Raw genomic sequence first — 21,697 nt, forward strand, 5'->3', positions numbered from 1 at the left:
ATTGGTCAATTCGTTCAAGACATATCATAAACGAAAGAAAACCGAAATAAGTGTTTTTTTGGAATTACTTCAAATTTCCTAGTTTCATTAATTCAAACTTGAAGATTCTTCATAAAACTAAAAAAATTGCGTCAAATGCTGCCAACCACGTGGCAATCGGTTGATTCATTCAAACGTTAGTGCGGTTTGAAAATTAAAAAAATATTGTTCTATGAAACGTCTATCAGACTTTTGAGCTCGAAGAGCTCAAAAGCATAGAAAAGCTATCTTTTTAAGCTCGAAGAGCTTAAAATAACACATAAATTGTATTTTTGAGCTAGCAGAGCTCAAAAACATCATTAGTGCAGTTTTATGCACCTAGGTATGGATTAGCGGGAAGTTGCAGGGATCGCCTTCAGGGTCTACCGTTTTTCTAATTTTTAAAATTTTAATCATACTCAATCTAAATCCAAAAAATTTTTTTATCTCGATAATTTCGATTTTTCATGATTTATTGTCATTTTTTTGGGGTTTTTGCTATTTTTTCAAATTTTGACGGCTCAACGGGCTAATTAATGTTCTGATTCAGATTCAGTGAATTGAAATACATAAAAATCATGCTTGATCTGGGTCCACAAAATTTTATTCATCGCTGTGACTGCAGTTTTTTGCCTTATTTTGAGTTTTTTGGATTTTATTCAAAATTTTGAGGGTGTATGGGCAAAACTGACTTCAGATTCGGATTCAGCGCGTCAAAATACATAAAGAAAGGTAGGTCCGGTCAAAAGTACTGACAACTTTTTTTTTGTGTGCCGGTGTAGTTATTAATGATTAGATTCTCATTCGTAATAATTTAAAGTTTTTTTTTTTTACGCCAAATTTGGTTGCAATTATAATTTTTTCGAATTTTCGCGCGCATTTTCAACATCGATGTGTACAATCGATGTTTCGATGTTTTTGTCAAAACATCGATGGTTCTATGGTGAAAAATTTCGAAAATCGATAGTCCGATGTCGATTTTTTTGCTAACATCGCCCATCCTTACTGTTTGTCATTCTAGAAGGTTATGAAATATGTCAGCGCACTTCACTACTGCGCAATGTAGAGCGCTCCCAACTACACCGTTTGGCTCTGCGAACAATCCCGTAGAGCTCTGAGAGCTCAACAACATTGAGTTATCAGAACTAAATAACATTTTGTTACTGTAACTCTACAACGAATAGTAAACTGTGTATAGTTGTGGTAACTCTACAGTTAGGTTACCAGAACGAAATTTTTTTTTCCGTGTAGGATCTCGAAACGTCAACATCTGATGAAAACTCAATTTTCGAAAAACGGGGTAGAAACAATAACTTCCCGGGTTTCGAAAATTTTTAATTTTCTTAGCGGGAAGTTAAAAATGAACTAGATTTGAAAAGGAAGTGATAATTCGTCCGATGCACGGGACACGGGTCTACATGCATACGCTACAGCCGTGCAGATATTTCATATGCACGAGGCATGGGTACGAGCACGGATACACGGATACAGTGTATTATAGACCCGTACCCCGTGCCTCATCGGACGAATTCTCACACTCATTTTAAAAATCAACTATAATAATGTGAGTTTTAAATAATCTATAAGAATTATTTTATAAATTTGATTTATTATATTGAGTTAAGCAGATAAATAGCGCATGCGCATTAAGGCTTCTAATAATTGAAGCTCTATGGTGTTGCTATAGTTACATTATACGATTTTTAAACGTGTCAATAGAAGGTGTATCCGAAAAATCCATTATATAGTTTGAGATTGATTACTTTATAGCATAAATTGTTATTGAGAATGAAAATGGGGACAGTGTTATAAAATTTCAATAATATTAATATTGAATATTGAAAATAGAAAATGTTAATAATTGGTGCTTTTAGTCTATAATTTTATAAATTAAAAAATAATTTTCTCATCGGGTAGTTTAAACTTGATCGACGGTAAAACGACTTTAATTAAATGTCAATTTAACTTGATCTCACTTTACGAAGTATCAAAGGAAACCGCAATAGGGAGAGAAAAAAAATAAAAAATAGAAAACCTTAGTAGAACGGAGGAGTAAAAAGAGATTAAAAATAGAGTAAAAATTTAAAACTGTCATAAAATTAAACGCAAACAACTCAAACAAATAAGTGTGATAAACGTATGATGGCGGTAAAAAAATGAAACCCTCACCCTCGTGTTTCTTGTCACTCTCGAGGCGTGAAATACATATCTTATTTATAAGCCGCGTCTCCAGAAAAAAAATCTAAAGTAAAAGATGAGCGTGAACAGAACGAAAAAGAGGAGGAGATAAAAAAATACGAGAGAGAAAGAAGAGAATAGATGTCTATGTATACTGTGTTAGGGTGGATTTAATAGAAGAAAAATGTTGTCGTTATACTGACAGGTTAAACTAAAGTTGAAAGACTCGTTCTTTATACTTTTTTATCTTTTATCATTTTAACGTTTTCGACAATATACTTCTTAGGTCAAAAGTTCATCATATATTTATGATGAGTGGAGAGGGGATAAATGTTTAAGCCGGTGATCACGTTCAATCCCTCAAGTGAATCCAAGATTAATGGAATCAATGTGAAATTGGGTGCATAATATACACCCGTATATGTATACACCTCTGTATTAGCCTAGCTGGTTGATATAGATTTATAATATAATAATGGAGGACCACATGTTTGATAAATATTACAGAAATGGTATAGTTATGATGCAATAAAAATTAATAGATTAACAGTTAATCGTGTTAGAGTATAAATTATTATAATGATCCTATGTATGAAGGAGAGTTTGATATAAAATAATTTGGTTGTGAATTCGAATAGGTATGCCTTAAGGTAGTTGTCCGGCTACAATATTGTCAAAAAGTTATGAATCATATGCGTGGTAAAGGTAGGTGAGGTTGTAGCAAAAATGAGAGGAGGACATGGGTTCTTTTTAGTGATGAGGTGAATGTGGCTCATATTTGTGGGTCCGATTCGGAGCTTAATGAGCGTACTGTACTCTTGGTGGTTAAGACTAGGTAGTTTCTCTCGGGTGTTGTTGCGTATCTCATAGAGCTTAGGGGGTTGGAGATGTTGCCATTCCTGATTCCATTGTTGGAGTATCACCTGATGGATAAATTTTTAGGCTTCTCGATGGATCACTATTGGGTCTGTAATATCTTTTTTAAGTTTGGCTTTCTTAACAGCATAATCAGCCAATTCACTACTTCGTATTCCTTGATGTACTGCCATCCATGCTAAGATAATGTGGATTTATATGCCTGATTCGACCATGTAGGCTTTATATGAAGCTAAATGTGAATGTTAAAAATTAATTTATTATAATTTAAAAATTTTTTATTTCTTCTAAAAATCTCAGATGAGCTCCGTAGAAGAGTGAAAAAAATTAATCAACGATACATGGGTACACAAAACTCGATATACTCATATCAGACTGAACCAGAAAATTTGTTACGGGTTATCACCAACGAAATTGGTAAACAAACTATAAGAAAAAATCGAAAAAAGAGAAATTAAGTTATCGCAATAATAAATATCTATCACAATAGATCAAACGACTAATCCATCAATTTCCTCGGTGTTGTATCTTATTTAGTGTTGTCAAGCCAGCAAGTAAAAGTACTTGTGGGTGGCAGGGGATGCGGTTTAACAGACTCAGAGGCGTTATAACGAAGTTTGTATACCTCAAAGAGACCGACGTGTTCCCACGAGGTCGATCCTAATTGGATCATTCCAGTCGCACTTAAGGATCAAGGGAAAGGCAAATAGATATTTATTGCTTTGGATACTTTTATTTTATTATCACTACATTCCTAGAATCTATTCATTCATAGTAGCTTTAATCAAGAGCTTGCATTAGCACTACAATTAATTACAGACTCATTTACTTGCACTAGCCGCGAAATTACGGTACTATTTTGAAACTTTTGAGAAAAAATTTTTCTTCATTTATAATTTTTGATTCGCAGATGAAATTCGAAATTCTTTTATTATAAATTTATCACAAAAGAAACGATTTTTTTGTTTAAGTGCTCATCGCTCAGATCCATTCAATCATTTTTTGTCTTGTTAGACACAATTATTCAAAAATTAAGTCTACTTTAAAAGCCCTTACGCATAATAATATGCTGTTTTATGAATTTTTCACACAGAAAGAAAGGTTCACTTGAACCAAGAAAATATTTTTCTTCATAATTATTTACTTGGGCGAAAAAAAAATTTTTTTTTGACACAAGAAATTTCACTTATTCCAACAAATCAATTCCCTTGCTTCAAGAAATACGTATCTTAATCCAAGACAATTTATTTAAGTCAAGAAAATTTTCTTGTTTTGAGAAAATTTCTCTCTTGCTCCAAAAAATTAAGTTCTTGACAGAAGTAAATTTTCTTGTCTTGAGAAAATTTTTCTCTTGCTCCAAAAAATTAAATATCTTGATAGTAAATTTTCATTAATATTTCTATTGACTAACATGTCAAATGGGAAGATCAAATAATATTGAATCATTTTTTTTCATTCAATATGTATAATTGCGCGCTAAAATAATCTAAAATTGGTATCAAATATTCAAGAGAGAAATTTTCTCAAGATGAGAAAATTTTTTTCTCAGCTGAAGTAGGTGGCGCTGCTTTCCTAAAGTATCTAAAAATCTTGATCAAATATAAAAATTTCTTGTATCAAGTATTTATGATAATTTCAATTAAGAAAAAATTACTTCCAACAAGAATAGAATTTCAAGAAAAATTTTTACTTCGGCCAAGACAACTTCGGTCTTCCTTCGGGCGACCGAAAATTTACTTGAGCCAAGAATTTTGTTCTCCAGTCAAGAAATCTTTCTTTCTGTGCACGATCTATAAGTCTCTAAAGGTAATTTCTTAATAAAAAATTATATTTATCTTTGTACAAGTTGTTGTATAATATATAAATGTAATTTTTATAGAAAATAAAATCCTCAAAAAAATTTTTATTTCAAGTAAAACTTTTTGTTACATTGTTGTTGTGAATTTTATCAAAGATAATTTAATGTAATTGTTAAAAAACAAAGTCAAGGGTAATACTGAGTAACAGCACACAAAAAAAATTTTATTAAACTATTAAAAATTATTAAAATTTCAGCAATTTATTTTTATTTGTAATTATGCACTAGTAGAAACTCGGTCCCTAAATTAAATAAATTTCATGAAATAATTTATCGCAATCGTTTTATTTGAAGCACGCGTTAAACTTGTTTAAGATGAAAACCAGTGAGTTTAGAAACAATTTAACTTGTTGTTAAGAGGGTGAAACATACACAAGTATGCTAGAAACTACGCTAACCAAATTAAATTGAAATGGAGTATAAAGAAGAGGACTGGTAGATGTAGATGTGAGTAAAAGAGGGTTAAGGATGTGGACGAGGGTTGAGAGGAAAAGGTTGAGTTTAGGAGCAAGCAGCAGAGAAATAGAGGAATAGAAGGTTGACCAAGTGTGAGAACGTGCATGGTCTATATCTTCGTTAAGAGAGTAAATGGAGGGTTAGATTTAACGGCTGCATCGGCTTTTCCTTCAGCTTCAACATATCCCCTTTTATCTTTTTTTCTTTTTTGGCTATTTCAACATTTTTTTATCTCGCTCTTTCCTGCACACACTTCTCTTTAATTCTCGTTCACTTTTCAGCCCCTTATACTTTTAACGAAAATTTTTTACGTTATAACTTTTAATAATGCTACACAATCGTCTATTCAAATTTATAATTCCTATAAATTCATTTTTTTATATATTTTTTATTCATATTATTTGAAAATCATATTCTATTCATCTTCACGATATAAAATCGAAAATTTAAGAAGAAATAACCATGCGCATTTCATAGACATAAAAAGAGTCGTTTAAACTGTATTTAAATTCAGCCGAAAATTGTAATGGAATAGATTTATTCTATTTTTAATCATCACTTAACTTTTTATAAAAAATAAATTATAGTATGAAAAACTAAAAAGCATTCTTTAATTTTAAACTTATTGAAAATCGTTTTAAGTTATTTTCTACTTTTTAGTTCAGTTTTCTATTAAACCCTGTTTTTTAATATAATTAAAAACCAGAAGCGTTAAATTGTAATACTCTATTTGGATGAAAGAAAAACAGTATTATACATATATCGTGTGGCAAATGCCAAAAGAGCGTACTACAGCAGTTAGATAGATTCTTGTACCAAAAGAGCGTATAAAAAAATTTTTTTACCATTCAATTCAAAATTGTTCAAAACTTTAAGATTAGTAGAATATAATTTTTTCAATAACTAACACCAAAAGGACGTATCTCAAGAAATAAAACTTTTGACTAAATTTCGTCTAAATTGAAAGGGATCGATTCCAACTATTGGTCGATTTGACATGGAATGACCTCTATGCTCCGTATTTTCTTGATATGTATAAACTTTCACTATCCTGCAAGGGTGATATATGAATACATGAGAAGTGACTAAAATTAGCAAAAATCAAACTTTTAGTAAAGATAGAGGAAATAGTGATAAACAAGAAAGAATAACAATGATAATAACGTGTAGACAACAATATACAATAAGGAAGTTTATAAGTCAGTTTGAGGTCTGTATGAGTCATTAAAATTAATGTAGAAGCAGGAAAAATATTTTGTTGTAAATATTTTCTATGCTTTTACTTTACTAAAAGGTATTCGTTTTTAAGTAGTTTTAAGTTGTTGTAAATTCAAGAATTATACGAGTAACTAGTATTTCTAACATGCTGTCACCAGATGTCAAAATATAGTTACTCTGTAAAATGGTTAAGAATATTGTAGCTTGAGTGCGAGTGAGAGAACGAGCAAGAGTGTATGAAGTATGCAAGTATGCTGTTGAGAGATGGGGGTGAGAAGGGACCGAGAGGCCCAGGTAATTTTAAGAGATAATTTTGAAGGCAGTCTAATACCACCCAGGCTAGGAAACAGTTGTATGTAGTACTTCCCTTAACAATAAACATATTATTATACTTTTAATAAGTATCGCCTCGTGCTGTAATTTCTTTTAATTAATATAATTCTAAAAATCTATATTTTACATTAAAAAATAAAATGTTCACTTATCTGATTCCGTTACATTGTAACTGAGAAGTTTAGTTATTGGAGTGATGTAAACTATTGTTAAAAGTTGAATTGCTACTACAACAATAACAAAACTTGGTACCATTGTTAGCAAGTCATAGTAACTAGTAACTAATAAGTATTGTGTAATTTTTTTCTGCACAATAACGCAAGAAAGTATTAATAAAACTATCCTTAATCTTATTAAATTTTATACAATGTACATTAAATCAAACTTCCTTAGACTCTGAAAATGAGTTGTTAAATAAATAATCTTACCCGTATTTACTTTGCGTTTAATTTAAAAATTTTTACAGTGTTTATTTATAAATAAATTTGAATTAGCATTTTTATTTGAAAAATTTTTTGTAAAAACATTTCTGTTATTAAATATATCATAATTCACTACATAGTTGTTTCTGAAAACTCTCGAATATATAGAGTTTGCAACAAGTAGTCCTCTCCATTGAATGTTACCTCAAATTTGTTACAACATTTACAACCACGAGCCTCGTGTAGTGAGCTAATTAGTATTTAAGTCATTCATGTAGAAAATAATGTTATTAATTTCGATAAAAGCTATTTCGCAAATTATATTATATTTCAAAAGTATATTTCGCAAAAGTCCACTAAATTTTTTGCAATTTTTCACTTCAGCTCCACATTATTCAATAAATTTATTAAATTTAAAAGTAGCAGTACAATTCTCGTGTAATAAAAGAACTCGAGTACAATTAAAGCCTTAGTGAACAATAAAAAAATTAATATCAATAAAATCTGATCGCCTGAAAGTCTGGCGTTTTATTACCTTAACGTGGAGTAAAATTTCCATCATCAAATAAATGAAGTTCAAAAGAAAAAAAAAAGTAAAAATCAAGTGAATGAAGTGCTTATGAATCACTTGTACTAATAATGTAGTACACCAGACCCGAGAGACTGTACTGACTGGCAGAAAATTGGAGAAAAAAAAGAGTCGGAAACAATATCCACATACTTCACTGCGGCACGATGTTACGATGAGTATGACTGTTCAGTGTATAGAAATATAATAGTAATGGAACCATTACTCCCTGTGGAAATAGAACATATTTCCCTTCAATATAATATTTTTCTCATCGACAATCGTCATGGCTTCCCACACATTCCCACGTCTGATCTCATGATCTCATGATCCGAATTCTCCGGATAAAATAAATAATAATTTGAATATTATACATTTTATAAATTATATTAAAAAAAATTCATGACTCTTTGCGCAAAGATTCATGCACTTTATTTTCTCAACAGCATTTTATTTTGTTCGAACATGATTTTTTTTCTCGGTACTCCGTCATGTCAGGGAAGAGAAGAGAATTCTCTCGAGTTTTCTCGTATTGTATTTTTATTTATTTTATTTCATACAACCTTACACCTTTCAGAACCTTGACTCGATTTTTACTGAGGACATTTATATGTATTTATCCCATGCTATTTCATTCGTTTTATTTTATTTATTTATTCACTCTACTTGCAACCTTGTGCCTTACGCCTTGTTTTTTAACATTTTTCACTTTTTATCTTTTACACTTATTTCTCTTCATGCGTTTTCTTTTATTTAACCACCAAAGTACTTTTTATCTTCCTCGTTTTCTTTGACATGCTTTTTTTATTTTTATTTTTTGTTTCTTTAGTCTGTTTTCTTTTCTTTCTTTTTATTTTTACATGTAATTTTATTTACTCACAAGCTCATTCACAGTCCCGCTCCCGCAATAACGAACCTCAAATCCTGTGTACACAACTCTGAAAAATATATTATCCACAATCTCGCGGTAAAACAAAAGATGAAAAGAGAAAAATAAATAACCATGAAAAAAATATAATGAAATAAATTATTACATTATACTATATTATGACTCATAACAAAAATTATTCTAGTTTGTTACCATCCTCAAGAGCGAGGACAGGAAATGTATCATTCCAGCTTAAAAAAAAAAAAATTATTCAAACAGATCAAACATAAAGCTTTCTTAATTAAATTTACTTCATAATAATTAAAATAATTATTTTCGTAGTAATGTACAAATATTTTTGTTTAATTTTATAGAAATATTTTTAACTTCCCGCTAAGAAAATTGAAAATTTTCAAAAATCGGGAAGTTATTGGTTTTACCCCGTTTTGCGAAAATCGAGTTTTCATCAGATCTCGACGTTTTGAAGTCCTAGGAAGCTTCCGTGACTATTCTCGCGAGAGTGTCACTATGCCTGTATGTGTGTGTGTGTGTGTGTGTGTGTGTGTGTGTGTGTGTGTGTGTGTGTGTGTGTGTGTGTGTGTGTGTGTGTGTGTGTGTGTGTGTAAATCTCTCATAACTTTTGAACGGATCATCCGATTCGATCGAAATAAGCGGCGTTCTGAATAGTTCGTTTGCCCCTAGAATTTTGATACTAATTTACAGAATTTGAGTCGATCAATTTTGAGAAATCTCAAAAATAAAATTTCCAAAAATTCGTTTTTTTGAAATATCTTTTAAACGGCTGAACTGATCAATTCCAAAAACTAATCAGCTCTTAACCTCAAAAAACCACGTCGATTGCCACCAGCCCGGTCAAAATCGGTTGATTTGTTCGTGAGATATCGTTGTCGAAAAAAATTGGAAAAAATGTTTTTTTCAGAATTTCTATGAAATTTTTAGTCTGACCAGTTTACGCTTAAAGATTTTTCAAAGAACTCAAAAAACTGCGTTGAATGCCGTCAATCGCGAGAAAATCGGTTAATTCATTCAAAAATTATTGTGGTTTGAAAATTCAAAAAATAGTGCTCTATAAAACTGCCAGTAGCCTTTTGAGCTCGAAGAGCTCAAAAGCACAGAAAGGCGATTTATTTGAGCTCGGAGAGCTCAAAATTACACATAAATTATATTTTTGAGCTCGAAGAGCTTAAAAAATAAGTGAATTGTTGAGCACCTAGGTATGGAGGTAGCGGGAAGTTGCAGGCTTTTAGGGTCAACCGTTTTCCTAATTTTTTTTTTAGAATTCAGCAAATTATTCATAAATTGAAAAATTCAATTTTGATGACTAGATTAAAAATTTAATTAATTCTTATATGATACCAATAATTAATAAAAACTTTTCAATAGATTTTTAATAATAATAACAATATTTAATGATTGTCTCGGTTTATAAAAAATTTGTAAAGTTGAAAGTAACGAAAGTTCCCTTCACTTTTGCATAATTTCTGGATTTTAGCGTTATATAGAAAGTATACTCATGTTGATACGGCAAACGCTACTAGTGTTAATATAGTCACTGTCTCTTTAAAAATGGAAGTGAGAATCATTTAAAAGTATGTGTTAACGCACACAGTAAAAAATTTTTCGTCATTGTGTAAAGTGTAAAAATGTTTGTGTAGAATTTAACATTTTAGTGTGTAGAATTTAACATTTTAATATGTTGATTTAACACAATAGAGTGTTGATTCAACACAAATTGTGTAAAAAAAGTCATCAACACAAATTTTTGTGTTAAATTTGACGAAAAATTTTTTACTGTGCATGCTTAACCTGTGGTTTTGGAATTAAGTCATTTATTGTAATTTATTCATTTTTGTGGTGTTATATAAAAAAATTTCCTGCGGAAAATTTTCTTTCAAAGATACCTAGCTAGAAATATGGGAAAAATATTCATGTAAAAAGTTTGAAAAATCATATATTTTTGTTAAGACATCTTATCAAAAACATCATTCCAACAATATTCTGTTAAATATTCACAGTAAAAAATTTTTCGTCATTGTGTAAAATGTTAAAATTTAACGTCTTAGTGTGTTGTTCGATCGATGCGTTTTTCAAGACACAAAAACTTCAACATTTTAATTAGCTTAAGGTTTGTGGCATCTTCGAACATTCGCGTCCCAATCATTAATCATTAAAACGAATATCGAAAAAAGTCTTTATTAAAATCGCTACTAATTGGCCAAATATAATACAATATTTTTTGTCATTATCGCTCCATAAGTTTAACTTTTGAGGGATGGGGGGCAAATAATGACATATTTAGCTGCTGATAATAATAAACTGCCAGCAGAAAAATAATTAGCGCCACTCAATAGTAACTAAGTTTAAAATTTATACGAAAAGTCCGTAAAAAAAGGGGAGGTAAACTTCACGGCCTAGGCTGTAAAAAATAGACAGTATGGTCGAGTCTGTAGAAAAGAGTCTCTTTATGGACGCCACTCAGCGCTTAAAAGTTGAACTTTTGGAGCGAGTATAATAAAAAATATTTTACTGTGTATGGCGAAAATATCCATGTGAAAGTATATATTTTTGTGATGATATCTAGTCAAGAATAACATTCTAAAACTATTTTAAAAATATTCGTTTCAAAATATCTTGTAAAAAATATTATTCCAAAATTATCTTTTTAATTATATTCTATTAAAAATAAATCAAAAGTATGCAAAAGTATATTTTAATATCGATATTTTTGTCCAGGATCTGTAGTCATCTAACCATTCGTTCACACATGATCTGATCATAGACGGCAATGCATGGTAACCCAAACTATGGTTCTGCGCAGTTATCGATAATTCACTTTTTACGATCATCTCAAAAATTTCTCCCATAATTTTAGATCATTATTCCCTACTCCAAAATAAAAAATATTATACAGTGCGTAGAGTTTGAGGACAAAAATCAATTTTTAAAGCTTTTAAACCATTTGTTTAAAAACAAAGTATTAAAATTTTACCATTACCCTTAATAAAGTAATGAACTATTTGCTAGTAGTAGTAATACTAGTAGTAGTTTATCATCGATCTCTTTTCCACTATCAAACTTAAATTATAAAGTATTGATAAAAATAAATTCCTTCACTATACTATCAAAACTTTATCAAAACCAAAATACAAAAAAACAATTTTTTTCGCTTCCGAGACGTGATTCTACGTTCAAAGGCTCGGAGCCTTTGAACCCACAAAGCTACAGACCTGCAAAATTTACCAGCTACACAGTTCGCATTATCGAAAATCGATACATCCATCAGAAAACCCAACACCACGACTTTGATTATTTAAAAAAAAAAAAAAAAAAAATCCAAACCAAAATTTTCTATGCCATCACAGAAATCCCGTCACCAAATAAACACCAAAAACAATTTATCGTTTTACCCACACCCACAAATCAATCTTAATAAAAAAAAAAAAAAAAACTCACATAATAACTTTATCGCAAAAAATGAATTCAATAATCCCGACCAAAAAACATTCAAGTTTAAAATGAAATAGTACAATGTTCCGTAGTATACAAACCAAAGACCCAACTAGCATTCAAATTACTTGTGTATTAGGCATAAAACAATTAAAAAAAAAAAACGACTGAATAAAAAATTTCGAGCTACTAAACCGTGACGTTGCGACAAGGGTGTTTGAAAGTACAGGCGGGAAATCAAGTTTCTATTAAGCCTGACTGATCCAATTATTTAATTTGCAGTTTCACTGGCTTCGCCTGGAGCTGATCGAACAACAAGGAATCAAATAAAAAAATCATTACCATTGCATCACCACAATATCCAACAATTGAATGCTGTAATTGTGTCAAGAGGAAATTAATTAATGACGTAGAATTTATTTATTGGAGTCAATGATTGATCGATTATGATAAAAGACATCAAGCATTATCTCAAAACACTAGGTGAAGGCCAGGTGTAGTTGTCATCAAAGTCAAAGCATAAATTTAATTTGGAATAATCACAATCATAATTTCAACGATGATATAGCAGCTGGTAGTAGTGGAGTTATTAATTAACAAGTGGATCCATATCAAGTTGAAGGGATCGGAGGATGGAGAATTCTGCCGTGTGGAATGATCCAAGGATGAATAGTGCTGCTGCTGCTACTGTTACTGCAACAACTGTTACGACTACAGATAGATTTGTAAATGAAGCAAGTATTCCTGGTGTAACAACTGCAACCGGTAGTGTATGTGTTGGAAGGGAGGTGGAAGATGAGGAGGATGCGATCGTGTCGTCGGTTTGTCCGTGCCAACTATTGGTAGTTACCAAACCGATAGACAGAGTTATAGCGGGTAAATGCGTTGACCACTAGAGCATCCTGCCTAATTCTCAAGGTGTATTTTCGGTGAGGAGGAGAAAGAGAGGAGAGAGACTCACAAAGAACCTGGGAAGACTATCGGTGATCTCTGATCTCTGGAAGAGCTAAGGAAAGGGAAGGGAGCAGAATGCACCACAGCTCCAGTGGTTATTCCACTGGTGGTGGTGGTGGTGGTGGTGGTGGTCCGCAAGAACGTGTCCACCAAGTGTCGAGAGCCTCGGGAACCACTGGCACCAGCGTGGATGCTAAGTGTCCGTATGAGAGCTATCATGCACCGATACCGGATTGCTGCGCTGCTGCGGCAGCTGCTGCGGCTCAGGATCCATACCCACGGCCACCCAGTGGCTATGACACGAGATGCTTCGAGGAATGCCGTATAAGGACGCCTTATCCAGATGAAAATACCCAGGTATGAGGTTTATTTTATATAGTTTAGACCTTTTCGGGTTAGGTGATATGAATTGGTAATTTTTTGGTTGAGTAGACAGTACTCCGTATATCAAATAGATTTTAATTTTTTTTTTTTTTTTTTTTTTTTTTTTTTTAAGAAGATTAAAAGTTTAAGCATAGAAAGTAATTGCGGGAATTTAAATAGTATTTTAAAAACAGTCAATTAAAAATAAAAACTTTTCATAACGAATAAATCAACATACTTTTACGTAATCACTTTGTTGTAAGAATTGTGATAACTGAGAAAAAATTTTATATCGATGGGACGATTAAACTTGAAGACCAGTTCAATAACTTACAAGAAGTAACTTTACTAAATGAAAAGTTTTAGAAGGAACTTTTGAGTTGAACTAGGTTTCAAATTTTTAACTTCCCGCTAAGAAAATTGAAAATTTAAAAAAATTGGGAAGTTATTGGTTTTACCCCGTTTTTCAAAAATCGAGTTTCCAATAGATGTTGACGTTTTTAGGTCCTAGGAAGTTTCCCCGAATGTTTCCGCGATGATGTCCGTATGTAAGTATGTAAGCATGTAAGCATGTATGTATGTGTGTGTGTGTGTGTTTTTTGTTTTTTGTTTTAAGGGGGGGGAATCCTTTTTACGGATTCTAGGCATAGTTGTTTGGCCTGGATATGTGGCGACTCGACGCAGTGTCATACTAAAACTCGACGCTAGCGCCCCTACCCACTAAACCCTAAACCCCTTTTCCTCTTTCCCCTAATCCCTCATGGAAACCGCCGTTAGGCATTACTTCGTGAGGGGAGGATCTAGCTACTGCTCTTTCTTCTGGTAGCTAAGGTGTTATTTTACCTTTCTTCTAGTTGTTGTCATTTGCTCTTCTTCTTTCGATGGAACGCAAGTCTATAAGGACTTCTGTTGCAAATGTGCTGATGGCGTTCCAGGAGGCTCTTGATGACAACATTGCTTCTACTATTGTCTCTGGTTGGATTTTCTTCTTTAGGATCATCTCCAGCTCATCTCGCTGTGGGTAAAATCGTGGGCACACAAAGAAAACGTGCTCCGCGTCTTCATTGATTCCTGGGCAGGACGGGCACTCCGGTGAATCATCATGCTTGAAGCGGTGAAGATACGTCCGAAAACATCCATGTCCTGACAACAACTGCGTCAGATAGTAATTGACCTCGCCATGACTTCGGTTTAGCCAAACGTCGATCTTCGGTATGAGACGGTGTGTCCATCTCCCTGTAGTCGCGGCGTCCCACTGCGATTGCCATCGTGCGATGCTGTTCTGCCGTTCTTCAGCTCTGAGTTCCTCGGCACTTTGTGTGGTTGTCCTCTTTCGTTGGTATGTGTGTGTGTGTGTGTGTGTGTGTGTGTGTGTGTGTGTGTGTGTGTGTATGCGTGTGCGTGTGTGTGTGTGTAAACTACTTATAACTTTTAAACGATTTGACAGATTGGAACCAAATTAGTGGCGTTTTAAGTAGTTCGATCAAACTTAGATTTTCTGAGATCTGATTCAAACTGATTCGGAAAGGTAGATTATTAGAAATCTCCAAAAAACTACGCAAAAAATTTTTTTAAATGTGGTTTTTTGAGAATAACTTTTAAACGGCTTTACCAATCAATTCCAAAATCTGATCAGCTTTTAACCTCAAAAATCCGCATCGATCGCCGCCAGTCCGGTCAAAATCAATTGATTCTTTCGTGAGTTATCGTTGTCGAAAGTAAATCAAAAAAAGTGTTGTTTCAGAATTACTCCGAAATTCATTGTTCGATCAATTCAAACTTAAAAATTCTTCATGAGGGTTAAAAAAACTGCGTCGAATGACGCCTACCGCGTTAAAATCGGTTCATTCATTCAGAAGTTATTACGGTTTGAAAATTCAAAAAATAGTGTTTTATTAAATGTCTGTCAGACTTCTGAGCTCGGAAAAGCTCAAAAACGTAACTAGTGCTATTTTGAGCGCTTAAGGATGTTCCGAGAAAAAATCGTTTTCTTAAAATTTTTTTGAGATTTTGAGTACTTATACTCATAAGTATCCTCTATACGCAGAATCTTTTTTCAAATAGTCCTTGCAGCACCAAATTTTGAAATATTAGCATTTAAAATTTGTATATTTTATTTACAAATCCTATGCTGATTGACGTTCAAGCGAACGTTTTATTAAATATCAATCGTACTTTTCTCAGGATTGTTTTAAAAAACTGAGAATCATTAATTGAAGATATAACAAGTATTTTTTATCAAAAATAACATAAACGAGCGGTATTCATTTTTTTATAAAAAATGCTCAGTGACTTTTGATATTTTACGTGAGTGGAAGTAAGTGAGCGATAGTCTGTAAAGAGAGGCAGCACTAGTGCGTAAAAAAGAAACCAATAGCCATAACCTATTGGTGTCATTTTCTTGTCTAGGAACGTCCTTAAGTATGGAATTAGCGGGAAGTTGCAGAGATGGTCTTTAGGGTCAACCGTTTTCCTAATTTTTTTCTAAGTAATTTTATTTGTTTAATCTTCTTCTATATTCTTTCATCTTCTTGTCTTTTATGTAAATAAGAATTGAAATACTGACTGTTGATAATTGTATAAATTGAGAACTGCTAGATTGATTTGGGTAATTTTTGATTGAATATTTATAATAGTCTGAGTTATGTTTTTTTTATGAAGATACGAAGGACGAAGTGCATGAAAAATTAATAAATTTGGGAAAAACTGAAAGTTCTTCTATAAAAAATTTTTTTGTCAACTCAAAAATATTATTCATGATTCAAAAGACGGAAATAATCCAGATTTTTATTCAAATTCATAATTCGTAAATGTTAATAACTTTCAAGTACACAAACAAATATAGCAAAAAATAACTACACTTTTTTTTACTTTTTTATTTGAAAATATGAGTGTATTTTAGTGTAAAAATTTTCGAAATAAGAGAGTTAAACTATATTATTTTAAGCTTCATAAATAAAACCTTTAGGTCAACTGTGAGATTTCCTAAGCAAACTTAGCTTTTATGTATTTAAAGCGTTTATCACATTTCACATTTCTGATTTTCTGATTTTCATATTTGTTGTGAAACAAAATGTTCATGAAAAACATTGAAAAGTAGAACAATACAGTTTTTGTTTTTAACAAAAAATAATACAATAATTGTATTATTGAAAATTGAGAATAATATCAAGATTTAATAACAAACGATTAATTGAAAACTCCAATAACTCAATAAAAAATTACCTCCAAAAATAATAATAAATAACTTTTAATTTATTCAAAATTGAAATAAAAGTCCGCATTAATTATATATTTCAACATAATCAAAAATATTAATCAGCTACAACAAATATTAAATTAACATAACTATTGTAATTACTCTAGAAATGATTTGTCGTACTCTAACAAATATATAATTAAGCTAATGAATTAAAATAATATTATAAATTTTTTATTTGAGCTTATATAACAATTATATTAAGTAATTTTGAGTTAAAAAAAAAAATTATAATTAAATTAACTTTTGAGTAATTATCCACGGATGATGTGATGTATATAAGTACTTTTCGGGTTTTTCCACTGTAATTAAATAATGGGATAATAATTAAGATAAGTGAGAATAAGAATAGCTTAAAAAAGTTTTGACTGTTATATAAGAGCGGGACAAGAGAAAAAAGGGGGAGGGGTAGGAGGAGGTTAAGGAATAGGAATATAAGAGATAAAAGATCAAAGGACGAAGGATAAAGGATGAAAGATAAAAGAGACCAAGTTGGGTAGCATTTAAACGGCGCGAGGGACTGAAGAGCTTTAGGCACTCTTCATCGTTCAAGTGAGACAAGTACCGTCCTATTCTGGTGCGGTTATTCGGAGGCAGACGACGAAAGCACTCATCGCTGTCGATGTACAAAACACACCGAATCCCTCTTCAAGCGAGCAAACGTCTATTAACATTGCTTCGTGTCATATGATGTGAACATGAGTACGCTTCAAATCTCACTCTATATACATTTATATATATTTATATACATGTATATATACATATACATATACATAAGTATATAAACACATAGAAATGACTCTATCACTGACGACAAATTTAATCTGCTCCAGGCATTTATATGAACATTCAATGAGTAAATTTCATCCAGTTCAGCCACTTGATTAAATTTATTATTAGCTTATTATGTATTATGTATTATATGTATACTATCAAATGATACTCATGCACACACTGGTGTATTACTCATAGTATATACTCTGGCTTTATGTCAACCTTTGTTTTACACAATCACTTCACACTTGAATTCTTTTGAGTCTTAATATTCTTTTCTTATACTATAATTTTTTAATATCATGGAAATTTCAATCGTACAAAAGATGGCTTTGATGTTCTTGAAAAGCTTGATAAGTAATTTCTACAAATACTTGGTTTTTTCATTAAGCGAAAAAAAGCTCAGGAATGAGATAATGATGTCATGATTCGGGAAAAAAATTTTTTATATAATCATATAAAATTACATGTAAGTGGTTACATAAAATTATATAAGAGTTTTTGGCCATAGATGGTTTTATATAATTGTATATGATTTTATTGTATGACTATTTGATTATATAACTACTGAAATTTTGATTCTGAGATAGTACTCGGGAACTAATTATCTGATGAAAAGATCCTGTCTATCTGCTGGATTCAAACACTGGTCCTCTTGGATATCAGTCTCGTACGTTGCCGACTGGTCCAAATCACGCACCATATCTCATTAACTTTATTTAATTGATTTGAAATTAAAGACAAGAAAGACTAGGCTTATAATATAATTTCATGAAATTCTTTGAAATTGTATGAATCTTTTCAAAAACAGTACTTTTTATTCGATTGTTGATTTTCTCTATTGTTTATGGTTAACCTTTATTGTTTATAGCAATTGTTAGCAATAAATAAAATAGAGTATAGATTAATCCTTTCTTGTTAGTTATTAGGAAGTATCGAGCTATCCATTAGATGTTATAAAGAAATGAAATCCCTATTTCTCTAAGATTTTTTATAAAAAAAAATGTATTCATTAGTTTGTTAATTTTTTCTACTGTAACAATAATCTTGTTGTGGGATGATTAGCTCTAAAGATATTAATAATGGTAGTTGTTTTTTTTTTTAATTTGTTTAACATGTTGCAAAACAAACAAAAATTTATTTAAAAAATGTTTATGCTCAAGATTCGTTTATTCTACTGTAATTTTTTAACTTATCTTTCGATAAAAACGATTTTCTAAAGTATTTTATAATTAAAAAATGACTAGACTTTTCAGTATTGGAAGCTATTTCTTTGGTGCAATATTGACACTATATTGTTTAAACTAACTGACGAATAAACAAATGTTTCAAAAAAAATTTGTGGGAAATTTGATTTTATACATCTTTTAATCAATCAAATTCTCTGTAACTTCGATATATCTTAAGTTATTTTGGAGAAAATAGAAAAACTTCCAAATTCTAGAAAATTATGCAATATTCTTTAAAAATAATTATATAGGGGAAGGGGGGGGGCAAAATGGGCCCCTTAAGAAAAAAATGTTGATATTCTTAGTGTTTTTCTTTGGTTTTACTTTTTTTTAGTCCCTTGCCAAGTATTTAACCTCAATTTGCTCTGTTCATTAAAAAAAAAAAAAAATTGAAAATGTGGGGCAAAATGGGCCACCTTCAGAAAATTTTTATAATATGAGTTTTTCAGCTCGTTTTACTTTTTTTGGCCTTTTACTGAGTTTATCGTATTAATTTTTTTGCGTATATCGAAATTAAACAATTGAGAAAAGTGGGGTAAAACGGGCCCACCAAAAAACTCAATATGTTTCTTACTTGTTTTATATTTTGAATTTTTTTTATTATGTATTCAGTATAAAAAATTAGGATATCAGTAGACCCTAAAAGCCATCCCTGCAACTTTCCGCTAGCTCCATACCTAAGCGCTCCACATTTCACGCCAAAAGCAATAACAAATCAGGTAAAAAATGTCAGAATAATTTCAAAAAAACGCGTTTTTTGAATTATTTTGACAACGGTATCTCTCAAACTAATCAACCAATTTCAATCGCGTTAGCGGCGATCAACGCGGGTTTTCAAGCTTAAAACCCGATCAGTTTTTAGAATCGATTGGTGAAACCAATAAAAATGTATCACAAGAAAAAACAATTTTTTAGAATTTTTTTGACAACGATATCTCACAAATGAATTAACCGATTTAAAAAATAAATTAAAGGCATTCTATGCAGTCTTTCTAGAACAAAAAGATTATTTATCACTAACTAAACAATCGGAGTGAAATTTCAAAGATGTGTTAAAAAAATACTTTTTTTAATTTTTTAAAATTAAATATCTCTCAAACCATTCAACCAATTTTGACGTTATTGGCGGCGATTGAAGTGATTTTTTTAAGCTCTAAAAATCATCTCGTTGAATCAAAAACGATCCAGGAATAAATGTTGAAGTTATGTAAGAAAAAAAAAACACTTTTTCCCAAATATTTTGTTCACGATACCTCACAAACGAATCGACCGATTTTGATCGCGTTGACGGCGATCGACGCAGTTTTTTAAGTTTAAGAGCTGATTAGTTTTTGAAAACAATTGATTCAGCAGATTAAAATTGATTTAAAAATAAAACATTTTCTGAAAATTTTATTTTCGAGATTGCTCAAAATCTACTGGTCCGAATTACCTTTAATAGTATATAAATAATAGTTTAAAAAAACTAAAAACACGCTTTTTATAGAAAACCAAACTAAAAAATAGAAAATAAATTTAAATTAAGAATAGTGTTAAAAATTTCAATAAATATAAATTAATAATAGTGTAAATAAAAAAAATGTATTTTATTTTAAAAAAAGCGTGAGGTGCATGGTGTCAATAGTTATAAATATTTTATTGACAGATATGAGTAGAGTGATTATCATTTTGATAATATCTTAAAAAGCACCCATCGCTATTTTGAAAATAAAATACAATTTTTTTATTTACACTATTATTAATTTATATTTATTGAAATTTTTAACACTATTCTTAATTTAAATTTATTTTCTATTTTTTAGTTTGGTTTTCTATAAAAAGCGTGTTTTTAGTTTTTTTAAACTATTATTTATTTTCTACTTTTTAGTTTGGTTTATTTATAAAAGCGTGATTTTTTAGTTTTTTTAAACTATTATTTGTTGATTATCAAAAATATTCAGGCGCGCAAATTACCCACGGAGAGTTACATACTGACATACTGACATACTGACATACAAGTGAAGCTAATAAAAAATAATTATTTATAAATATTATAAATACGGGGAATCAGAGTTCGATTTCGGAGAGCGAGCCTGAGAAACGGCTACCAGAACCAAGAAAGGCCGCAGGCGCGCAGATTACCCACGGAGAGTTACTGACATACTGACAAACTGACATACAAGTGAAGCTAATATAAAGCGTGTAAAAATATCTAGAGGCAAAGAAACTCTTTCGATTGCTGTCAATCCCGTTTGATTCGGTTGAGCCGTTTAAAAATTATGAGAGGTTTACGTTTACACACACACACACACACACACACACACACACACACACACACACACACACACACACACACACACACACACACACACACACACACACACACACACACACACACACACACACACACACACACACAGACATAGTGACACCCTCGCGGGAATAGTCAGGGAAGCTTCCTAGGACCTTAAAACGACGAGATCTGATGAAAACTCGATTTTTGAAAAACCGGGTATTTTTGGAACTTATTTGACTAATTATGATACATGACAGTAAAATCAGATGAAAATTCCATCATTAGGATTAATGCAATAGTTATAGATTCCTAACGAAATTTACCTAATTAGTCGATTTGTTGGCACACTCTAATGTACATACTAATTTATTTAGCTCTTTTATTAGATTGATATCCGTTAGACCTTTTAGTTAACTAATAAATAAACAAAAAAATTAAGAAAACCGTTGACCCTAAAGGCCATCCCTGCAACTTCCCAATAATTTCGTTGATATCTGGCCGCTTTTTTTGAGCTCTTCGAGCTCAAAAGTACAATCTGTGTTTTTTTGAGCTCTCCGAGCTCAAAAAGATACCTTTTCTA

The 21,697-nt window shown here is 31.2% G+C and overlaps 1 protein-coding gene across 1 annotated transcript in view; it reads left to right on the plus strand.

The window, feature by feature from the left end:
• LOC123258706 (dipeptidase 1-like) overlaps positions 1-21,697 on the plus strand; it is a 201,794-nt gene that overhangs the window by 31,085 nt on the left and 149,012 nt on the right. Inside the window, exon 2 of the mRNA XM_044718884.1 lies at positions 12,546-13,574. Within this exon, the coding sequence (XP_044574819.1) occupies positions 13,293-13,574 (282 nt within the window). The 5' untranslated portion in view covers positions 12,546-13,292. The remainder of the gene's footprint in view (positions 1-12,545; positions 13,575-21,697) is intronic.

The sequence above is a fragment of the Cotesia glomerata genome, linkage group LG2 (genome assembly GCF_020080835.1).
Source record: "Cotesia glomerata isolate CgM1 linkage group LG2, MPM_Cglom_v2.3, whole genome shotgun sequence".
Lineage (NCBI taxonomy): Eukaryota > Metazoa > Arthropoda > Insecta > Hymenoptera > Braconidae > Cotesia > Cotesia glomerata.